This window comes from Anguilla rostrata, chromosome 4, assembly GCF_018555375.3.
Source record: "Anguilla rostrata isolate EN2019 chromosome 4, ASM1855537v3, whole genome shotgun sequence".
NCBI lineage: Eukaryota > Metazoa > Chordata > Actinopteri > Anguilliformes > Anguillidae > Anguilla > Anguilla rostrata.
In genome coordinates this window covers 5,678,065-5,700,289 of record NC_057936.1, presented here as the reverse complement: position 1 = coordinate 5,700,289, position 22,225 = coordinate 5,678,065, and the positions used below count along the sequence as shown (strand labels likewise).

General features: G+C 43.9%; 1 protein-coding gene and 1 long non-coding RNA gene across 2 annotated transcripts; both read right to left on the bottom strand.

Annotated features, from left to right (window-relative positions):
• Window positions 1-4,081: 4,081 nt before the first annotated feature.
• Window positions 4,082-20,489, bottom strand: bsg (basigin). Its single transcript, XM_064330247.1, has 9 exons — window positions 20,292-20,489; window positions 13,905-14,255; window positions 11,176-11,344; window positions 10,098-10,186; window positions 9,556-9,702; window positions 8,204-8,470; window positions 6,595-6,619; window positions 6,430-6,503; window positions 4,082-5,694 (listed from the first exon to the last, which is right to left on the bottom strand). Exons 1-8 carry the CDS (start codon window positions 20,353-20,355, stop codon window positions 6,443-6,445), a joined length of 1,173 nt encoding a protein of 390 aa, XP_064186317.1. The 5' UTR covers window positions 20,356-20,489; the 3' UTR covers window positions 4,082-5,694; window positions 6,430-6,442.
• Window positions 15,223-20,285, bottom strand: LOC135252312 (uncharacterized). Its single transcript, XR_010329391.1, has 2 exons — window positions 17,453-20,285; window positions 15,223-17,353 (listed from the first exon to the last, which is right to left on the bottom strand). It is a non-coding gene; the product is annotated as an uncharacterized LOC135252312 (long non-coding RNA).
• Window positions 20,490-22,225: the final 1,736 nt, after the last annotated feature.

The window sequence follows — 22,225 nt, the reverse complement described above, 5'->3', positions numbered from 1 at the left end:
AAATGAAGATCTGAATAGAGAGAAGATGTAAGATGCTGTGTAACATGTTGTGCTGGAAGAGTCTGAAGAAAAGGCTTTGATGCGTTAGCTTGGAGAGTCGCGTCCGTGTCTTAATGACAGCGACTGAGCAAATCAGCGACTTCAAAGCTGCCTGTCAATCATCCTTTTCTTCACACAGGGTGGGATAAGGAAGAGGGGGGTGGGGGGGAAAGGGGGGGGGGCTGTGTGTCACCATGTGAAGAGATGCATTCCACCAAAGATTAGGAACCTTTTTAAATGGCACATAATTAGCGGCAGACAATAAAAGAACTGAGCGTAGATATACGGTTGAATTAATTTAGGATGGAGAGGTGCCTGGAGAAATGACACAAAAGGAATGAAATAGGAAGGAAGGAAGGAGATCACTGCAGGCAAGAGGAAATCATCGTTTTGGAAAGGATTTCTGAAGTTCCACCATGAAGCACTGAATTGTGTTATATATCACAAAGCTAAAAGAAATGTACGGTGGCCTTGCCTTTGTGCTTTTTGGTCACCATGATGGTAAATGTTTGACTAAGTTTTGCTTTGTTGTCAGCATGCAATACCACAAATTTAAACGTATGACTTGATGTGAAATATACCAACTAATGTTGAATTTTAAAATTAATTGTCAAGCCTATTGGTAAACCTAGGTCCATTTTATCCCTTAGAAATGTGCAAGTGTGAATTAACATAACATAGCATAAAATAACATAATGACGAGAACAGGCCATTCAGCCCAACAATGCTCGCCATTTTCCTAGCTAAATTGTACCTAGAGCTCTGATTACATGCAGATTGGATAGTATGTAACACCGTATCAAGCCTGGTCTAATTGGGGCAAACAAATTCCATTTGTACTTTGTGTTAATATGTGTTCACAACGCTTGCCAAATTGCAAGAACATAAATGAAATCGCCAAAATGAAACTTGGCCCGTTGCAGTAAACACCTGATTGGATTACACCCTGTACCCAATGGCACTTGGATGCACCAGATTCTCCTCAATTTGTTGCCAGGAAACAGTAGGTTGCAATGGTGTGTAAAAACCAAAAGACCAGAAATCATATTTCTCATTTGGAGATGTTAACCCTTCAGACATTTCTCACACTCTAAAGTTTCTAATTAAAATGTGGGACATCAACCCTTTAAAATAAATTTTAAAAATCAGATGTGGTTTTATTTTTTCTAGTAACTGTTTGTTGGAAATAGTGGAATCATAGCAGTGAGTCCATTACTACATGACAAAAATTTACATTTTAAATAGCTTCTGGTCTTTAAAGGAGTACCATGGTGGTTGAACGTGACACTTCCCAGTTGTCTTCAGGCAACAACAAAACAAATGTGCATAATTTTTTTATTCTTCAGTCATTTCAATGTACTTTAAAACGTATTTTTCTAAGCCTAAATTTCCCACGATAAAAATTCACCCGAACCGTCTGGGCGTGGTAATGAGAACTGTCAGTTAGCTATGATTGACAGACCGTGCCCCGTTACCATAGCTACCCCCATGATATGCGCTCTCTTTGGGAGACTGAATTTTCACAAGCTAGCTAGCTTAGTAGGGCTAGTATATCAAGTATCGGTAGATAGCTAAGGTAAGGACGTTGACTTATATCTAATGATAATTTTTGATATCTAGCTAGCCAAGTTAAGATAAAAGCACAACTATAACGTCCTCATAAAAGCAAACTAGCAAGCTAACGTTATCGATAACATTGCCTTATGAAAGCAAACCTCCTAGCTAGCTAACGTTAGCTAGCTAGCTAAATGAATATAACCAGAAATAATCTAAAGGCACTCTAATTTAAGTGAACCTAACGTTAGTCAAATATTTGAATTGTCTGAACAGCAGGACGGTGTGTCCTGTCAGATTTCTTTACGGGGCGTGGAAATGGGAGTGGTTACTGTATTAATGACGTAGCAAAATGACAACTTTCTCAACCGGTTGAAAATACGACGATGAATTTAAAACGCATATTTCTCCAAGAATACAGAACGGACATATTTAATACTTTGCTCGTTGTGTTTCTTCAATGCCTCTTGTGCAAATAGCACATAAAACCGAGAAAGTGTGAAAATCACCATGGTACTCCTTTAAAGAACTTGGGAGTGAGATCATTGTGGGATTAGCCTCGTTTTGCTCAAATGTGTTTTGAAAGTTGTTCAGAGCAATTCAGTGCATAGAGAGAGATGTCAACACCAGGGTATTTAAAGTCCTTGACTATTATATATGTAAATATATGGGTAGAACACCAGTTGCTGAGTTGAGAGGCATCGATGCAAATTTATTTTATAGCCTGATATGACACTTAACTACAGTTTATTCAGTCACATTCTCAATATATTTAAAGCGTTCAGCTCACTTTAACACCAAAATACATATATAAAACAGATACATAGATAACATTGGGGTGCAGGAGCACAATAGGATATATATGCATTTGATTTATATATGATTTATAAAAACAAAAAACCCATCAAATTCCTGTCATTATATAATGTAATGTGTGCATATATATATATAATATATTTATACACGCATACATGTGTGTGTGTGTGAGTGGGTGTGTGTGTGCGTGAAAAATAGAATACATAGATGCATTAAAAATGTAGGGACCCAAGCAAGAAACAGAATTTGTGAATGGCTTCTCTCTCACACACACACACACGCGACTACATCTGTACCTTGGGGTTGTGGCAGTCTAAAAATAGCCAGGTGAATAAATGAATTACGACCCTTTGAAACCGAGTTGGCTCCACACGTCTTCCATTATTGATTCAGCCCACAACAATCCCAAAATCTGTTGCTACTTTTAGACTACCGCGGGGGGGGGGGGGGGGGAATCATAATGGCTGTTTTCCATTAGAAACAGGCCAGGCAATTTCAGAAACATTTTTTTCTGAAAGGCAGCACAAAACAAGCCTTTAGCAGAATGAATAAGAATTTACTCATGCAAATGGCAGCTTGCGCAGAAACGAGACATTACCGCACATAAGACGTGCTTATCGCGGGGTCGGGATAAACGGGCGTGTATTGCTCGTTTGCTATTTGAAAGCGAAAATCGTTTTTTTTTTTTTTTTTTTTTTTTAAAGCCACTCAGAGTGACTCGTCTTTCTGGAAAATTACTTGGGGGCTTTTCGGTTTCCAGACAGAGAGCTCCAAACGGACCGTGGCAGAGCAAAGATTCGCGGCGTTCATAAAGCTGCCCGGTACTGTCGCCATTTAAACCCAGTAAAATGTCCAGAGTTCATTTAACTCTGGGTACATGGGTACATGAAATCAACTCTGTAAGAGTTCATTTAACACTGAAAAGTTTAGAGTGTAGCGTTACCAGCTCTGAAACGAGGCTGGTCAAGGACTTACTCTTTGGTAATTTGTATTTGTCCTAATACTGTAGCTTATTCTTCTGCCTAGTTGGCTTTGCAGAGGTTAGGTCAGAATAGTGTTCACTGTGCGAATTGTGTTCTTGGCTAGAAATAGCTGTACAAAATAAGTATTGTACCTTACTGAACCTGTGTTTAGCAGTTGTCTATGACCATGAAATGCACTTTTTGTACGTCGCTTTGGATAAAAGCGTCTGCCAAATAAATGTAATGTAATGTAAGGAGGTGGTTACGGAAAAGAAATCTGCATTTTATTATGTAGCATAGCCAAGTGTTTTAGAGACAAGGAGGAAGAGGCTTTAGTCTGTAGGACTGTCCTCTTCATGATAGAACACCCCGACAAACTCCGACTGATTGACTGGTTAAACACCCAAACAGAAAGTGCACTCTTCCCAACTCGACCGCACCGCTCGGGCGCTGAAGTGGTCTCCGCGCCAGGAGACGGATTTACGTTCCCTCCAACCACAGCCACCCTTCCCAGTGAGGCGACCAATCAGCAGGGAACTTACAGCCGTGTCACAATCCTTCGTCGCCGGTGGAAACGGAGCCCCCTCGGTGGTTCGATGCTTCAGACGCCGGGGGGGGTCGGGGGTTTAAAAGAGCTCACGGAGCGTCTCAGCAAGCGGACCAGACAACCGTCAGCACAGCACAGCGCACAAATCTGACCCAGGCCAAAATCAAATCAAAGAAACTTTATTAAGATTGTGCAAGTCATTACAGCGGTGTTTTAAGCTATTTGCTCGTGAAGTCAGGCAAAAAATAACTTATGTATATATATTTATATAGATTTATTTCTATTCTTATCTCACGTCTTAAGGTTCAACATACGTTTCAAATTAAAATGAAAAGAAATGACACGCATTCAGACACAATACTAAGTGAATGCAGCTTATGACTTCTGAAATGCCTACCCAAAAAAAAAAGGGGGGGGGGGGGGGGTGGAGGAGGGGGGTTAAAGGGGGGGTAAAAACAGGTGAGTGACAGCTTTCACCGAATCCCCTTCATAATACCTGCGAGAGTTCAAAGAGTTCCTTCATAGGCCTTCAAACGGAAATTAACATACTGGAATACAGCAAGTATTACTGTTCTGAATTTATAAATGATGATTTGTTTTGCAAATCAACTTTTCAAAAAGATGCCACCCCCCCCCACCCCCCTCACTTGGTCCATTTATTACCACACCGAAGATATTCGTCTACAAACACGACATGAAGCGGAGGCAACATGACTTGAGATCATCTTACACCGTAAAACAACATACCAGAAAACCAACTTAGAAAACGATAAAATGGAAAAAAAATGTCAGTGATTAAAGGGTGTTAAGAGTATGTGCCCAATACTGGACTTAACATAGTATTGTTAAACATACACTACAAAGACTGCTGTGTGCAATTTGTAGGTGCTGCACTGTATTTTCTGAAATACTTTATAATTAGTATCATAAAGGGAAATAAAGATTCCACATTAAGAGTAATCAGGTGATGTTAAATAAGGCTTTCAATAGAAAATCCTGCCACTGTGGTTAGGTTAGGTTAGGTTAGGTTTCTCAGTGTCCATACTTCTACAGCAGGGCTGCCCAGCCCTGTTCCTGGAGATGTACCGTCCTGCAGGTTTACACTCCAAACCATAACAAAACCACACACACCTCATTCAACAGCCAGAGATCTTGCGTCGCTGATGAATCAGGAGAGGCAGGTGCGCCTAATTTTGGGTTGAAATCAAAACCTCCAGGACGGCGGACCTCACCGGATCGGGGCTGGGCAGCCCGGTTCTACAGCCACAAGGGAGTTATTGTGTCGGCGAAAAACGAATACACGTAGTGGAGAGGATTCGTTTTGCCCCGCCCGGGACCCGTGCCGCCACAGGTGACCCAGGCTGGCACTGTTAGTGCACCGATATACAACGGCCGAGGACAAGAGAGGAAGCAAACAAAACAAAAAAAAAAAAAAGTCTAAATCCACCAATATACCCACTGCCACAGATATACTGTATATAATTACTACAGTGGCTTCACTATGAACGCACAGGTTTTCACTAAGACGATCATGCAAAGCCGATTCACACAGACTTCCAGTTCAAACACATTCCATGGAAGCACATTAATATTGAGAAAAGTAAAAATTTGAGAGGGGGGGCTGGGAGAAGAAAAAAAACAAAACAGAAAAAACTTGTATTTCAGGACACGTATTCTAAAGCAAGAAGATGTCAAATTGCAGGGTGCACTAGATCACGTGCTACTCAGCAACTCAATGCTTTACTTGGACGTCTTGTGTAGTAGTCATCAGGACACCTGCAAGGAAACAGGAAGCAGATGAAGAAAAATAAAAGGTTGTCGCCATTCTCTGCACATCTGGACAGTCAATATTCAGTTTGAATTACCCCCGCCCCTACAGGAACACACCCTACTCCAACCACTGAACCATTTCCAACCACTGAAATGTAGCAAGCAACAAAAAATTAACATAAAACAAAATTAAAGAATGGCCATTAAGCTCTAGGCACTAGGCTGGTCAATACCACCATACCACCATATTTGTCTTTGCACGTTAAAATGTATTAAAACAGAGTTTTCAGCCTGGCACACTAGTATATGTGGTAAATGTGGTACAAGAACATTGTCTGGGGAGGCTGGTTCTCTCTCTCTCTCACTGAACTCCATCAGTATTCCCTCAGTATTTAACGAGCGCGCCGATTGGTTAAAGCGTGACCGCTTATTTGCATGGAGCCAGTCCGCCCACTGCGGCTCTGTGACATCATCAGTTCTGGTCTGAGCCGGCTAACGTTTCTCTACATTCAACCTCAGGTCTCACGGCAGCTAACGGTAGGCTCTGACTGTCAGTCAGTCAGTCTGATTGGCTCACAGCAAACAGGAAGAACGGGGCGGATTTCTTAGGTGGACTTCTGAGTCATTACATCTTTGCATGTAGCTTTTCCTGCCTACTGACAGCAGTTGTACTATAATTACACGGTAGAAACTGCAGCACAGCTCACAGACCCGTCCACTACGCGACCGGGGCACACCCACCTCCTTCATCCTCTTAATTGGAGTTCCTCTGTCGCACGTTTTTCTCTTTGTGGTTGGTGGAGGAGTTGCTCTTCCTGCAGAGAGGAGGACATTTCGATCAGACCGTACACGTCGAAAACGCTGAATCGGTCAACAAGTGGAAAACGACAGGAAACGTTTACTCACAGTGGGGCGGAGCCTGAGTCGTCATCTGATTGGCAGCCGCACGGAACCAAGAAAACAGGAAGAAGAAGACGAAGTTGAACCAGTGCAGTGTATGGAACAGTGAACTCTACCAAAGCAGCCGCGAACTCAAGCACAAGCCTTGGAAAATGGGGCGCATTGGTAATTTGATGGAGGAACCAATCGCTGGCCTAGAAGCACAAGGTTCCTGGAGACTCAACTGAGGGCTGTATACCTATGAAGCGCATATACTGTAGGAATACATGCCAAATTCTTCCCTATCATCAGCGCAAATTGTTGTAGATATGTCTGAACTCATACTGGAAAAATTAGCACTTATTAAATTATAATAATCTTATCACACCACTTTTTTTTCTCTCCATACCCTTCAGAATTCAAAAATAAGATTTTTTTAATGTGAAAACACAGTAATGAATCTGAACCCCTTAATCTCATTAAGAGGATGATGAAAGATCATGCAGTTAACCTTGCCATGACAGTATGAGCACAACGCTGCGGTCCACAAAGAGTTAAATAAATACGCTCTGGCGTGAGGGACAAACGTGAGCAAAGAGCTTCGATGTGATCGCCGAGACAAGATCTGTAACGCACGTGAACCTGCCCACAGATGCTCCACCCCGAGTGACAGATAGGACCCATGACATCCCAGTGACTCCACAGTCAAAATGACTTCTCATGCAAGTTCACTCTCTCAAGATGCAGCTTCGCATGCACGATGACTCGGTTAATATAAAAATATATACATATATATGTGTATATATATAAAACAAACAAAAATGAAAAATGCATTGACGTTCTACTTAATTGAACGTGATCAACCTATGTCAGATGTGAAATCAACCCTTTCACTGGTGATGGATTAAAAAAAAAATCACATTAGCTAGAGGAGAAGATTTGTCACAGTATCAGGAATGCATGAACTGGAATCCATTAACTGGGCCGTTATTGTAAATTGACGTTGGGGCCAGTAAAACCAGTGAAAGAGTCACGCATTTGGCATTCTCTGTGAGTGGCTGTTCTGTGAAAGCAGTGCATTCAGGCTCGGACAGCTCCGCCACGTTATCTCAGATAAACCACTTCAGTCTGGGTCATGCAAGTGTTTTGGTCACTTACCATAACGTAATAAAAGCAGCAGCAAACAAGGAAATAAAAATGTAAATAATAAAAAAAACTGGCCTAGCGGAACAGAACTAGAAGTAAAACGTTATAGAGAGACTGAAAAAGGTGAGAACGAAAAACAGACAAGAAACGATGTACTTCAGTGCAAAACAATTAAGTTACTATTCAAATCCTTAATACTGGAAGAAAGGCACCATGAAACGGTATAGTCCGCAATAATTCAGAGGCATTCCTCCAAGAGACGATCTGAGTCAAAGGGCAGTGCAATGCACAGCTTCTACCACTAGAGGGTAGTATAAATTAACATAGCCCAATCAGCAAATTTGTATAAAAGTGCTTGCACATTACATGAACAATCCATGTTTCGTTCATCCATGTCCAATGACTCCACTTGCAATTCCCCCCCAAATTCATAAAAAAAAACAAAAAAAACAAACAACCAATCAGAGCAACCCGGGACCGCGACGCGTACCGTCGGTAATGTCGTCCGGCTTTCTCCTCTTCTCGTAGATGAAGATGATGGTGATGAGGACGATGACCTCGGCCACGATGCCCAGGAAGGGCCAGAGGGCGGCCAGGCGGCTGCGCACGCGCAGGTGGATCTGGTCCGTGGCCCAGCCCATCTCGCCCTCGCCGTAGCACACGTAGTCGCCCATGTCCTGCTGGATGTCCAGGTTGTAGATGTACAGCGTGGTCTTGTTGGGCGTGCTCTTGATGTCGTAGTCCGTCCGTTCGATGGCTGGGGGGGGGAGGCGGCGGGGGGGGGGAGGGAAGCATAAGAGCGTGAAACGCACGGCTTTTACCCGTGATGATAACCTCATCCCCCCCCCCTCATAAGAGGCCCGGGCGTTTTTGTTTAATTTTTTTAATCCAATCAAATCACATTCCATTTCCCCTACATTTAATCCAGACGTCCGTCATTACACTCTAGTGCTACACTCTGGCGCGTAGCAGGACCGCTAAGCGGAGCGACAGTTTGGACAGTTCAACACAAACCCACGCAGGAACCCTACGCACGATGGGTACACAGGGCTGTACAAACTGTGCAAACACAGAGTGCGTAGCTTCCAGCCTGTGCCAGCGGTAAGAGAGACCTCATTTCAGGTAGGGAGCCATAAAAGCAGCCGCGTTACAGTTATTCCGTAAAGCACACAATGGCTCGTGTTCTCAAGAGGGGGGGGAGGACAGAAAAACGAAAGAAAATGGATGAAATGAACTGCACGAAACAAAACTCAGTAATTTCCCCCATTAGCCAGGTACTGAGTATATCAATAATATAAAGGATTTTTTTTTTTTTTTTTTTAATGGGCACCATTCATAATGACAAAGCAGGGTACCTTAAAAATATCTGCTTTCTCTTTTTATAACTACCAAAGGGCCTGAATTGTGAATGGTGTGATTAGGTAATGAGGGTCATGAATGTGGCTTTATTTCGCATTGAGAAACTTAGGGAACAGGAGCGTGCTGTGGCTGGCTGATTTGGCCAGGAAAGGTTGCTTGGTGGGTTTGGCCAATAATACAATGGATAAGGAGCTGGTCTTGCAACCTAAAGGTCACAGGTTTGATTCCCGGGTAGGACACTGCCGTTTTACCTTTGAGCGAGGTACTTAACCTGCATTGCTTCAGTATCTATATCCAGCTGTATAAATGGATGGCAATGAAAACGCTATGACGGAGTTGTGCAAGTCGCTCTGGATAGGAGCGTCTGGCTAAACGTCTGTAACGTCTGTCTGTATGTCTGTAATGTAATGAAAGGGGTTGTGTGGTTTTCGATTCGGCCTGGAAAAGGTTTTTTTTTTTGGCGGATTCGGGGGGGTAGGCGGCGTACCTTTTTCTCCCCGTTCTCCCCGCGGACGGCGTACCACTTCCAGTCGGTGGGCAGCGGGTAGCTGTGGCTCACGCACACCAGCGCGCCCTTGTCGTTCTCGTTGCCGTGCTCAGAGTGCTTGTACGCGGCGACGTGGAGGGGAGCTGGGGGGGGGGGCACAAAAATATACCCTATTTGTTACTCGCCGGATGCTTCAGACAGACTGCACAAAGACTGGCACTGAACCCCCCCCCCCCCCCCCCGCCCGACACCCCCACCCCGACCGCACCCCACCGCTTCGAGCTTGAACAAAAAAACCGTGAATTCACGGAAGTGTGTAGCACATCGCGGTTCTGATACCGCAAGGAATGTCGAGGGCGATCGAGGTGCTGCTCCGATAAGATCGCACACGCAAATATTTGTTTGGCGCACAGACGCACAAAGCTTCGGTCGAGCCGAAAGCACTTGTCCAAGCACCTAGCGCGCCGGGCGACCCTTATCGGACACGCTCGCCCGATTCGCGGCTGTAACGGGAATATTTTGCGAACGGAATACTTACTTTTCACCAAAATCTTGTTGCTGACCTCTGGAGTGCAGAGAAAGACACAGCTGTACTCTCCTCCAGAGTGGCTGTCAATCTTCGGCATGCTAAAGCAAAACAACAATCGTCGTTACCAAACAAGAGTAATTAACGCTTCAAACTTGAATGGGTCGCCCTGGACAATCGGTTTCCTTTAAATTCCTTCGAACGCTTCCGACCAATCAAAGGCGTCCTGCCAGTGACTTCACAGCACAATAAGCCTCAGATGTTTTACGGGGGAGGCGGGGCAGAGAAGGCCTTCCTGCTGACGGATTCGGGGGTGAAATAAAACGACCGACCGCACGCAGGCGAAACGAAGCGGGGCGGCTTCCCCCGCCGTCGCAACACAATGGCGCACTCGCCATCAGCCCCGGGGGGGGGGGGGGGGGGGCGCTCCGCCGCCATTCTCCTTGAGGAATGGAGGCCAGAGTCGAAAGGGAGGCTAGCGGGCTAAGCCAGGCCCGCCGAGGAGCTACACGCACCGCGCCGCCGGCGCGCGCGGGATAGCCAGGCGGGATGGGGACGGCGTGAGCGCAGGAGAGAGGGGCGCTGGCTCGTCACGCCAAATATCACGCCACCGTCGGCTCGTTGGTCCCCGCGCCGTATCTGGAAGTACTGCGAGTTCAAAAGTACAATTCTTCAGGAGAAACCGCCGTTTTATTTATTTCTATTCATTTTAATCTCTAAAAAGACAGTATTCTTAGCACAACCACATTAAAGGACACAGTATTAGAAGGCGTATAGCTCAGAGAAGACCGATGTCGAGTCGAGGGTGCGTTCAACCACCTGGGCAGCAAGTGCCTGAGCAAGACACCACCTAACCTCTATGCTCTGGCATGGAGCACATTGTAAGCCTTGGAAAGTATTAAAATCAGTCCTTACATTGAACGTTATCTTCTTGCTTCAAGCTCATAACCATACAGAGTATAATATAGAACCCCCCCGCCCCCCCATTTCACAAATGGATTCAAATTCCACAAAGATACAGCATAGAGGGGATGGGTTTTCCCCAAACAAGTTAATTTGTTCAAAAATAAACGACAGCTGGTGCACATACTTGTACTCGGTGTATGTCTCCGAAGTGTCCACCTTGGTCGCCTCGATCACCTTCCCGTTTTTGGCCCAGTAGTGACCTTTGACGGCCGACAGCGGATTGGTGAGGTTGCAGGTGAGAACCGCTGAGGTCACATTGTTCACCTCGGGAGGGCTGATCAAGATCAAAGGGTCTGTGTTGACACAACACGAGAGGAAGCAGTCAAAACATGCACACAGAAAAAACACAGCAGGCAGGTCAGCGGCTGTTCGTTTAGTTTTCCCCCTTACCTTACTTTCTGTGTGAAATGTTTTGACTTACCGTCAAGAAAACAATTTTTTTTTTTTTTTAACTATTTTTAAAAGAAGACCATTAAATGGAAACATCTGTGCTCTGGATCTTTTTTTTTTTTTTTTTTTTAACCTGACAAATTGTACCCCCCAAAAGATACAAGGATAAATGTCCAAACGCTAATGTTCCACCAACACAAAAATTCAACCCCTGTAACTGCCTCAACACAGCTGTGTGTAGCCTACCTTTCAACTTTGGCAAGAAGACCATTCACAGATTGCAATTATACTTTTCACAGTTACTGCCTCCGTAAAACTTTTTACAGAAGGCAAGATCATTTTCCTATCTAGTTCACTTCTTCAATACACGTTTTGTATACAATTTGTGTGCGTGTGTGCGTGTGTGTGTATATATCGATGTGTCTCCGTATACACATTTCTAGTGCCGAGACACATTAAAGTCAAAACCACCAATCTAGCAAAAAATTACAAGCTGAGAGTAGAAAAAAACAAGTGCAGAAGAGTTTCATCAGTTCTGGACAGAGACCAAAAGGTGTGACTGAGGAAAGGTTCAGAGGCTCCTGGAGAGGATCCAGGAATAAACCGGGAAGCGTGTGGGAATTAGAGAGGGAGGCTACGCTAAGAGCGGATTGATCCAGGAATAACCGGGAAGCGTGTGGGAATTACAGAGGGAGGCTACGCTAATGACGATTGATCCAGGAAATACCGGGAAGCGTTAGGGAATTACAGAGGAGGCTACGCTAAGAGCGGATGATCCAGGAAAACCGGGAAGGCGGAATTACAGAGGGAGGCTACGCTAAGAGCGGATTGATCCAGGAATAACCGGGAAGCGTGTGGGAATTACAGAGGGAGGCTACGCTAAGAGCGGATTGATCCAGGAATAACCGGGAAGCGTGTGGGAATTACATATGGAGGCTACGCTAAGAGCGGATTGATCCAGGAATAACCGGGAAGCGTGTGGGAATTACAGAGGGAGGCTACGCTAAGAGCGGATTGATCCAGGAATAACCGGGAAGCGTGTGGGAATTACAGAGGGAGGCTACGCTAAGACTGGATTGATCCAGGAATAACCGGGAAGTGTGTGGGAATTACAGAGGGAGGCTACGCTAAGAGCGGATTGATCCAGGAATAATCGGGAAGCGTGTGGGAATTAGAGGGAGGCTACGCTAAGAGCGGATTGATCCAGGAATAACCGGGAAGCGTGTGGGAATTACAGATGGAGGCTACGCTAAGAGCGGATTGATCCAGGAATAACCGGGAAGCGTGTGGGAATTACAGAGGGAGGCTACGCTAAGAGCGGATCGTGAGGACTACAAGCAGAAGCAGTAGCCTGCTAACATCCAACGGGCAGCTTTGATCTGGTTTGTTAGGCCAGAGGAGGAGTTAAAAAACGTCAGCCATCTTGCGACAAATCTCACGCCATTTTAAGGGTCAAACGGTACACTTCAGCGGACAAAATGGGTGACGGAAGACTGTGCCGCAAATCAGAAAATGGTTAACGGCTCTGCAGTGGTTAACTGGACTAAGGGGCGGCTAACTTCAGAGAAAAACTGCTTCAAAATAGCAGCAAAATCTAGGTACAGCACACCAAACAGCAGTGAAGTCTAAAGTCTACAAATGCCAACCACATCATTGCCTGCTGTCATGTCCATCTATCAAAATGTCTCTATATCATATACAAGCAATGCACTCACAGCGGACACAAGTTAGACCACCTTTCCCCCCCCCTTTTTTAAAAAAAGAGAACATGACAGTTTAATGACACACTTCTTAAACAAAGAATGTTGCCGCTCTCTGTGCAAATTTCATGCCATATGATCAATATCACTCAATAAAACGTTCTCCTTTTGACTTTTCACCCCAAGATATTGCAGGAAGTCCCTGGCCCTGCACTGGACCCTGATAAGGCCATAAATAGGCATCAGATTTGGGGGAGGGGGGAGGGGGCATCCTAGAAGGTGACGAAGCAGCAACAGAAATGGACACATCTACTAGATTCCAGGGAAGCTCTATACAGGAACAGCACCGGGAATAAACTAAAAAACAAGAAAAATATGCAGTTTCCTCTGCAGTTGTTAAACAAAGAAATTATTTTTAATTATTTAATTTCTTTCCTTTATTTATGCAGGGAGGTCCTACAGAGACCGAGGTGCCCAGCCAAAAAAATAAAAAAATAAAAAAATAAAAATACAGAACAGGTGGGAAGTAGTCCCCTGATCAGGTGCATATCAAAAACCACAGAGGAACCATTCCTGCTGCCCAGCCTACAAATACTGCTTAAACATGCCAGCGTAACAGGGGCTGTGGGGGGGGGGGGGCAGCTCTGGGTGAGACTGGAAAGGTTTGGGGGTTCAAACGGGGGGGGGGGGGAGGTCTGACAGAAGCGCGCCTTCCATTTTGAAGAGAGACCCTCTTTTGGTGGTCTGGGGGACCACCACTCACACTCGAAAACGATAACGTTGGCCTGCGAGCGGATCCACTTGACTTTGGGGGTCCTCCGGAGGTCGTTGCGGTCCGGGTCGTTGGAGGCCCGGCACTCGTAGGTGCCCGTGTCGCTGGGCGCGAGCTCGGAGACGCGGAGGGCGCTGGTGGCGTGGTGGACGTACGTGGCGTTGATCCGCACCCGGTCCCCCCACGCCCCGTCAAAGAGGTGCGTGAAGGTCTCGTTAGGCTCCTCCCCCTCAATGTACCACCACTGCACCTCGGGGATGGGGTCGCCTGTGACCTCACAGTGCAGCTCCGCACTGTCCTCTACCAGCTTCATCTGGGACAGGGGGGATTTGATGAATCCCGCTGAAAGGTTGGCGGGGGCCACGTTTATTTGGGGAGTTGGGCCACGAGTGTTTTTTTTGCGATTTGGTTTGAGCGAATGAGATGATTGGTTAGTCGTCATGTGGGTGGACGGACGATGATGAAGATGGTGGTGTTTAATGGCCAATGCAAAGGCAGGCAAAAAGAAATGAAAAAAGAAAAAGAAAGGTTATTAGAGAATGAGAAAACAGGCAAAAGGCATAAATCAGAAAAGGGCCATGGATTTAAGTATCACTCAAAGTTCACAGCTAACACACTGAATGCTCCAAGTGAGCTAAAATGCTAAATTACTTCCTTTTCCTAAAAACTGAGGATGATAGTCAAATCCATGACAGAAAGAATGAGAAAGCGGAACATGAAAACATATCAAGACAAGAGACAAGTTAAAATGGATGTTTTAGAACAAGGGTGTCAAACTAAATTCCCACAGGGGCCACAACATCTGCGGGTTTTGTGGTCTCAGGTGAATCGGCAGTCAATGAAAGCCTTGAGAACAAGGCGTCATGGATTCTTTAGCCAATTAGTGACTTGGCTAAATGAACCACCGGTGCAGAGAACACGCCCGAAAACCAGCACACAACACAGACCTCCAGGAATGGAGTTTGACACCTGTGTTTTAGAACATACTTTCAACTGAGAATAAACAAGCCATGTAGATGCGTAATGTGAACAACCAAATCAGAGCAAATGCAACAGTGGGCTTATCCACCTGTATTGAAGGGATCCATTTTGTCTTCATGTACCTCCATTTCACAACCTTTGTCGCCCGGTCAGGTAAATGAACATTTATTCACACCCAACCTGTGAATTTACACCCACCTGGTGTGATAATATCCCAGGCTCTCTTCTCCAGGGCCTAGATATTCCTCTGTCTAATGTAGTTACCAAGAGATCCTGCCCAGTTTAACCCTTTTGGAGAGTATGTTTTTTTTTGTCCCTCAAAATTCCAAGTTTGTGTTCTAGAACTGCATTGCTTTCTATCGCCAGTAGTGATTGTTACATCAGCGTTAGAATGCTCAGTCATGAACATTCTAATCACATATTTGTGAACTTACATTTTAAAGGGTTACAACACTCAGAGGAATGTGGTTTCTCATGGTGCAGTATGGGCAGTGCAGTGCAAGTCCCCCCCCCCCCTCCCGTCGGGCCGTTTCATTGAAATTCCACACTCAATCTTAAGACAATACACTGAGAACGGAACCTGGGGTGGAACCTCAACGTGCAAGGCCGCTGACATACACATAAATCTGAGGAATAAACTGCGCGAACAATCCAACAATCCGCCTCAGATCTAAATTCCAAAGAATTAAAAAGAAAGTGTGCAGAACGACAGACATTGTTCCGGCTCCAGAGGGTGGTTCGGGCAGGCCCGTGAGTTTTCCCCCTTGTCCGGAACAATGCGGCCGATTGTAGACGGCAGGAGGCGCGGGCGGAGGGGGAAGCGAGCTCACAGAGGCCTCCCGAACCCGGGGATTACAGCATTCGGGACTGGGACAGGGATCGATCTCGCTCCGCGGCAGCACGTGGACCGGGAGCAGCCAGCCTTTCCGCTAGCGTGAGGCTACACCGCCGCGAGCCCTAGACACCATGTGACCTTTCGCCGGGACTGGCCGTTGCCAAAGGTCACCTTCACGCCCGTTGCTATGAAACACAGCTCTCTCCCTCAGCTGCACAAGAAGGGAGCCAGTGCATGGATTAAACAGCAGTGCTGTGTTCTTAATGTAGTCTTTTCTTTTTGTTTTTAACTAACAGTTAGAAAAAATTATGCACCGCAGCTGTTGGCCAAACCCCCCCCTGGCCCCCACCCCCGCCCGACCCCTATTTAGAAAAGATTTTTTTCCATTCCCCTTCACATTTGACCTGAATGCAAGTTGGACAGCTTAGCCCAATTCCACTGTGAAAGAACACATTCTAATTTAAACGTGCAAAAGCCAGCTACAGTAGTCAGGTAACAGCTTTAAGAGAACGGAGTTGGTCAGCTATATTTATATATTTACATTCAAAGGAAGACATCCAAGGGGTCTTCTCGCAATGAACCTGCCACTCATAAGGTTACTAAAAATTGACTTCACACGAAACTAAGCCGAAGTTATGTTAAATTCTGAAAGTCAAAAAACAGATCACATTTCATCAAATAATAATTAGTCCCGCAAAATTATAATTGTGGCTTAACTAAACTCATTGCTATCGGTCCACTTGGGCCTAAACTCTTCGGACGACAGAAACGGTCAGCTCTGTTGTTGCAAATGTTGCCAGCGGATTGACCCCACGTAAAAGTTCATTTGGATAATCATTAGGGACAAACTCCACTGAATGACATACCCGTCCGCTTGTCGTGAGTTTGCAACAAACTGTATTTTCGTGCTAATGGCAGCTGCCATTTAAAACAAGCCTTGCTTTAGCTGCATTTCAGTAAAACCCTGAAGGAAAGCTTACAACGAGCCCCCCAAAAAGAACAATTGTGTGTCCGACAGCCCCTCTGAATGAAATACAATTAAAAATTGACTTGATTATATGAACGGTGGTGCAAAATCGAACATAACATTGGCAGAGGAGAGCTTAGTCAAAAACCTGGATTCCGACACTGTAAGCCAAGGCTTCTTTTAAAAAAATAACTTTTAAAAACTACATTGACTTTTGTACCTCTGTTTTCCTTCACGAGAATGTCTAGCCAGCCATTACAAGGATGTGCTTACACTGCATTGCTAATTTGCCAAATATTAATTTTTTTTTGGCTCGTTCCAATTTTAAATGAAATGGCAGAAATTTAATGTTCAGCTTAGTTTTAAGGGATTTCAACATAAATCACTGTTCTTGGCACGCCAGAGACCAGTTATACCCTTTTCATCCAAAGGATGATCAATAATTAAACTTTATTTGAACTGCACCTTCAAACAGTAAACTACCGCAGTGTTTTACATGAACAATAAAAACCGAAATAAAACTGAAAACTAATAAAGAATAGTCATAGATGAGCAAAGGTGGCACTCAAAATGCAAACCTGCTGCTCCACGGGTGCTAAAAGTGTACCCTTAGGAAACTCTGGCAAGTGTTGAATCACAGCCAAGAAAATGCATATACTGTAAACAAAGTGAATTTACACTGGCGTCTTCGTGGAAAAGCATCCAAAGGAAAAAAAAAACTGGGGAATTGATCAAATACCTATTATGTTCTTAGACTTTAAAACAATTTTCAAATAAATAAATAAATTTATACTTCTAAATACTAGGGAATATTGTGTTTGATTGAACAAAATACATTTCTGCATTGCGTAGTTCCTGACAAGTAGCTGTCCTAAAATAAATTGGACGAGATTTATTTAACGAACCAGAGATTTATTTAACGAACGAATGGAACACGTCTGTAACCCTGCAGCGGTTGTCCGCGCGACTCCACCACAGTGACTGTGCATCACATCCGCCAATGCTGTACTCTTCCCGACCTCGTTAAACGGGAGAAATAGACAGCAGCCCGGATGCTATCTATAACCCAATTCTGAGACCGAAGTTAGGTCACAGCCAATGACTGAACTCGAGGGAAATCTAATTTTACTCCTCGGGGCTGCCAGTAGTCCTGCCTGGGGGGGACACTCCTTGAAGGCATTTTTGTTGACAGTATGAGTATGAAGTCCCATCTCTGTCACTGCGTAATAAGGGCACATTAAACGTGTATGTAGGGCTGTGAAAACCAACCACACATCCCGGGTACGATGTCTCACAAAACCGTACAGCCTGAAAGATGAGACCAATTATTTTCCATTGCTGTTCTAGAAACCCCTGTCAAGGCAAACAGCATTAAATTAGCCGGATGAGCTTCATCATGACAGCGGGAAGATGTTTTGCTGGGGAAAACTCCTGTTCAACGTTCTTAGCTCATCTTCCTCTGCAAGCTAATTTTCCATTGACTGAGTCAGGAGTACGTGCTGAGCGAGGTTCATTTTAATTACACTAAAAGTCCTCTCTTTCGTCGGTTGTGACACAACCATTTTTTCCCCATTTAATCGAGAGAAGCAGCTTACAAATGGATTAACTGGAAGCGTCGCAATCATCTAAGTCCCAAAGCAGGGATGTAAACATCCATCCCACTAACGTTACATCGAAGCAAAAACAAACCTTAGAGAAAGATCTCACAAGTAGATTCTTCTCATTTTCCGTGACCAGGTGTACACATAACCGCCAACGTTCAGTAAGACTATACACATCAATTCATATTTCCAAAATCACTGACGACGCCACATTTATTAAATCTACAGTATAATCGACGGCAGCAAAATAAATTAATGCGTACGGGAGGATGAGTAACATGATGGGCCCCAGCCATTTTGAAGCCCCGGATGTTGCACAACTATCTTGTTCGCCGGCGATGACTGTCATTTGAGGTTTCAAATTAGTCTGAATTACCAGCTGACTGGCAGCTTGAGCTCCCCGGTTTAGAAAGTTACTGCAGCTTTTTTTGTCAGAGACACTCTGTATTAGTGATGCTGGAAGGTTATAATGAGCTTAATCTAATCACATGGCTTCTTGCATCTCTCGATGGCGAGTTTTCATCACGTTGACAGCATTCAGCGCAGGTCAACTTCAAAGCGTAACGCACAAACTGTTAAAGCACGTCCGCAATAACCAACACATTTGCGATTATATTAATTCCGCCTATGTGAAAATAAAAAGACAAAAGTTCGTCAGTAGTAATTTCATTGACAACGTCACCATTACATAGTAAACGTCAGCACCACATTTGTCCTTACATAACTAAAAGCTCCATAAAAATAAACTGTATTGAGTAAGACCACGACCCCATCTGACAGCTCACGTGATAAACGCATATAAATGTAACGTTAGTTAGCTAGAAACCATTTAAGGATAGCCGAACTAAAATGGTGTACAACTATGGTTAACTGAATGAAACCCTGGTTGTTTTTCAAGCGAAATCCCTAAAGATTATACATTATTTGTTGCAAAGATGTCGATAAATGAGGTGCTATGAAATTTTCGTTTTAAATGCATAGTTCTTTCTTAACGTAGTCAGCCAAGACATTAGAACAGCACACATTTCCATAACACCGAACTGATTTCAGCTGTTTTAATATGGGGGAAATAGTAGCTAGTTGGTCAGCGATACCTAGATAGCCATTTCTCCGTCAAACTGGTCTGGTCCGGTTTTACATCAACGGGCTAGCAAGCAATCCGACCAGATACTTTAGATCACAGAGGACGTCAATCATGCGCATGGCTCGCTAAATATTTTTAAACTAGCGATCAACTAGTGGCTAGCTACGTATCAAACAGATTTTACAGATGTTCGTCAAATAATATTGATCTTTCCATTTGCTGTACGAGTCAGTTTTCAACAGAACCCATTGTACATTTCTACAGCTAATTAATGGTAGTGGTAGCTAAGCTACAGCAATGGCACAGGGTCACGTGGTCTCCGCCAATATTTAGCCGGTGAACTAGCTATCGATAGCCTAGCGCAGTAAAACACAACGTTAGCTACCAAAAGGCTATGTGTATTCAATATAACTCCTAAACAATGTTAGCAGTAAAAAAAACAAGCTGTTAGGACAACTTGCACTGACGTTAAACATGCAAATTACGTAGTCGTGTCAAGCTGTAACGTTAGGTGGCCAATTATCTACCTGGGTAAGATATCTGCCTCGTCCTCGGCCATTTTAACCGGCTGTGTCAATTTCGACCGGTGTCTTGTCAAAAACAAATGGTCCAGTTTCTTCAGATTACCTCACCAGCGATATGGAGCTAACGTCCAGAGAGGCCAAGTTATATCGGTTTACATTAGACTATGATTGTCGAGTGATAAAATTGCTAGCTAACTAGGTAACGGTAGATAACTAGTGATTGCTTAAAATAGAGAATTTCGTCTGGTCAGCGTTCCACTGTCATGAGAATAAGCTTATTCAACGGTATGTGTAGTTATAGCTGGCTGAAATACGTTAGCAACATCACATCAGAAATATAAAATAGATATCATAACTGTTAGTACTAGCCAAATAAAACACCTTACCTGTCAGGGCACTGGCTCTGAACAAGAACATCAGGAAAACACCGAAAACCCACAGCAGCGCCATTTTCAGGCTTCTTTAGCAAAATAATCGAGAAACGTAGCTTGCTGTGATATATGTTTTCCCCATACACCAACCCAAATGCACCACTCAGTGGTCTGCTCTGAAATGGGACTATTCGTCGTCCTCTATTTGTTCCTCACGCATGTATGAACCCGCACGTACCAAGACGTCAGGCGCGCACACCACGTCCGGTCAGAAACAATGTACAACGTCATAACGTACATAGTGGGAGGGTGGTCTATGGTGGCATGCCAGCAGGCACGTAGAGAAAAACTTCATTGTACTCCGACGGTCGTGGTAATTTCTCCCAGTCCCAGACACCTGACTGCAACTACAGAAGACAGTCACTGACCACGTTTATTGGTTGCACATGATTATTTTGATGTTATTCTGAAAACTGCTTTTAAAAAGCGCTTATTCAGTTCCCGTTTTTCAAGTAATCACTTGCTTGAAAATTCTGTAATTGCTAGTCTAGTTCATAAATATAACAATGTTCACTTTAATCTTTCAGTAAAGATAACTATCCATTCACTATGGTGCACACTGTCAAGAATCTACCCTGGTTATATCTCCAAAACTTCTAACTTAAGTTCATTATTTGTAGTAATTTGCTAGGGATAATTGTACTACCTCTTACTCACTCACTGTGCATTTGGATTTTAGCCCAAACTTTTTGTTTTCCCAGCAAATCACTCATGGTATGCCCACCCAATTAAACCCATTAAAACCATATGACAAATTAAATGCAATTCACAAGAAGTGAATTCATATAGGTAAGATCTGAATCACATTTTCCTCCTGCGATCATCTTCATCCCATATGAATCTCTTGCTCTTTTTCTCCCGGGTAGAGAAAATGATAAACTACGGGCTTTTTTCTTAACAGTAATCATCAAATTAAGGGCTCAAACTTGATTGCATGTTAATACCTCCTTGCAGCCAACCAATTACTGGTTTACAGACACAATACATTTTGAGGTCTATTTCTGCACTTTCAAAATGGAGTCCTAGGTTGTGGTCCCTTTATTTTACCCCAGACATCAACATTCATGCGCCCTCTTTGGATTAAACGGCTTCAGTTGCTAAATTTAGCAACTTTATACTCTTCCCTTCAAGATGAACACCTTGGCGATCATGGCGTTCAGCTAACAGCATGGAAAAAGTCCCCAACGTCTGCTGCTAATGCCTCTAGTGTCCTCTCTGGTCATTATTTGCATATTCCAGCAGAATTAAGCCTGCTACATTAAATTACATTACATTACATTTATTTAGCAGACGCTGTTGCTGTGGTGACAGTTCAAAGTGAATACAGCTTGGGTTGCTCTCTAAGTTCCTTAGATAAGAGCATGCAAAGGACTTGCTACTTAAGCTAAATTACACTGAAAGCTATCTATAACAAACTGTAAGTGAACATTCACAAAGGCCATATTTCTAACATTATAATTGAAATTCTGTCCAATAAATGTAGTAATACAAATTCTGCAATACATTTAGCCATCCAAAACCAGTCATTGTTTCTGGACTGACACTAGCGCTAGATCCACGCTGCTGGAACAGCATTACGCTGCCACCTGGTGGTGTTCTTAATCACTACCTATTCCACCATTTTAAAAAATCAATATTGTAGAGCTGTGTGGGGGTTTTTTTTGCCCATTTTGTAATCCGTCCATTTCAGTATATTACAATGGCATTTCAGTCATCCCCAGTTCCACACTTAATCAAGGCTGTGAATACTAACAGACTGAAAGTGCTCTAATCAGGAAAATTATTCTGGGTGGGGGAAAAACTTTTTTTTTTTAAACATAAGCAGTTTATACAGGAAACTGGGTCATACAATTTAGTCCGTTAAATACTCGCAATGAATTTTCAACATG

Excerpts from the sequence above, each read along its gene's own strand:
- bsg (XM_064330247.1), bottom strand. The coding sequence starts at position 20,355 with ATGGCGCTGCTGTGGGTTTTCGGTGTTTTCCTGATGTTCTTGTTCAGA. Across the intron at positions 11,345-13,904 it reads CAACGTTATCGTTTTCGAGT|ACCCTTTGATCTTGATCAGC; the intron begins GTGAGTGGTGGT and ends GTGTCAACACAG. Across the intron at positions 10,187-11,175 it reads GAGACATACACCGAGTACAA|CATGCCGAAGATTGACAGCC; the intron begins GTATGTGCACCA and ends GTTTTGCTTTAG.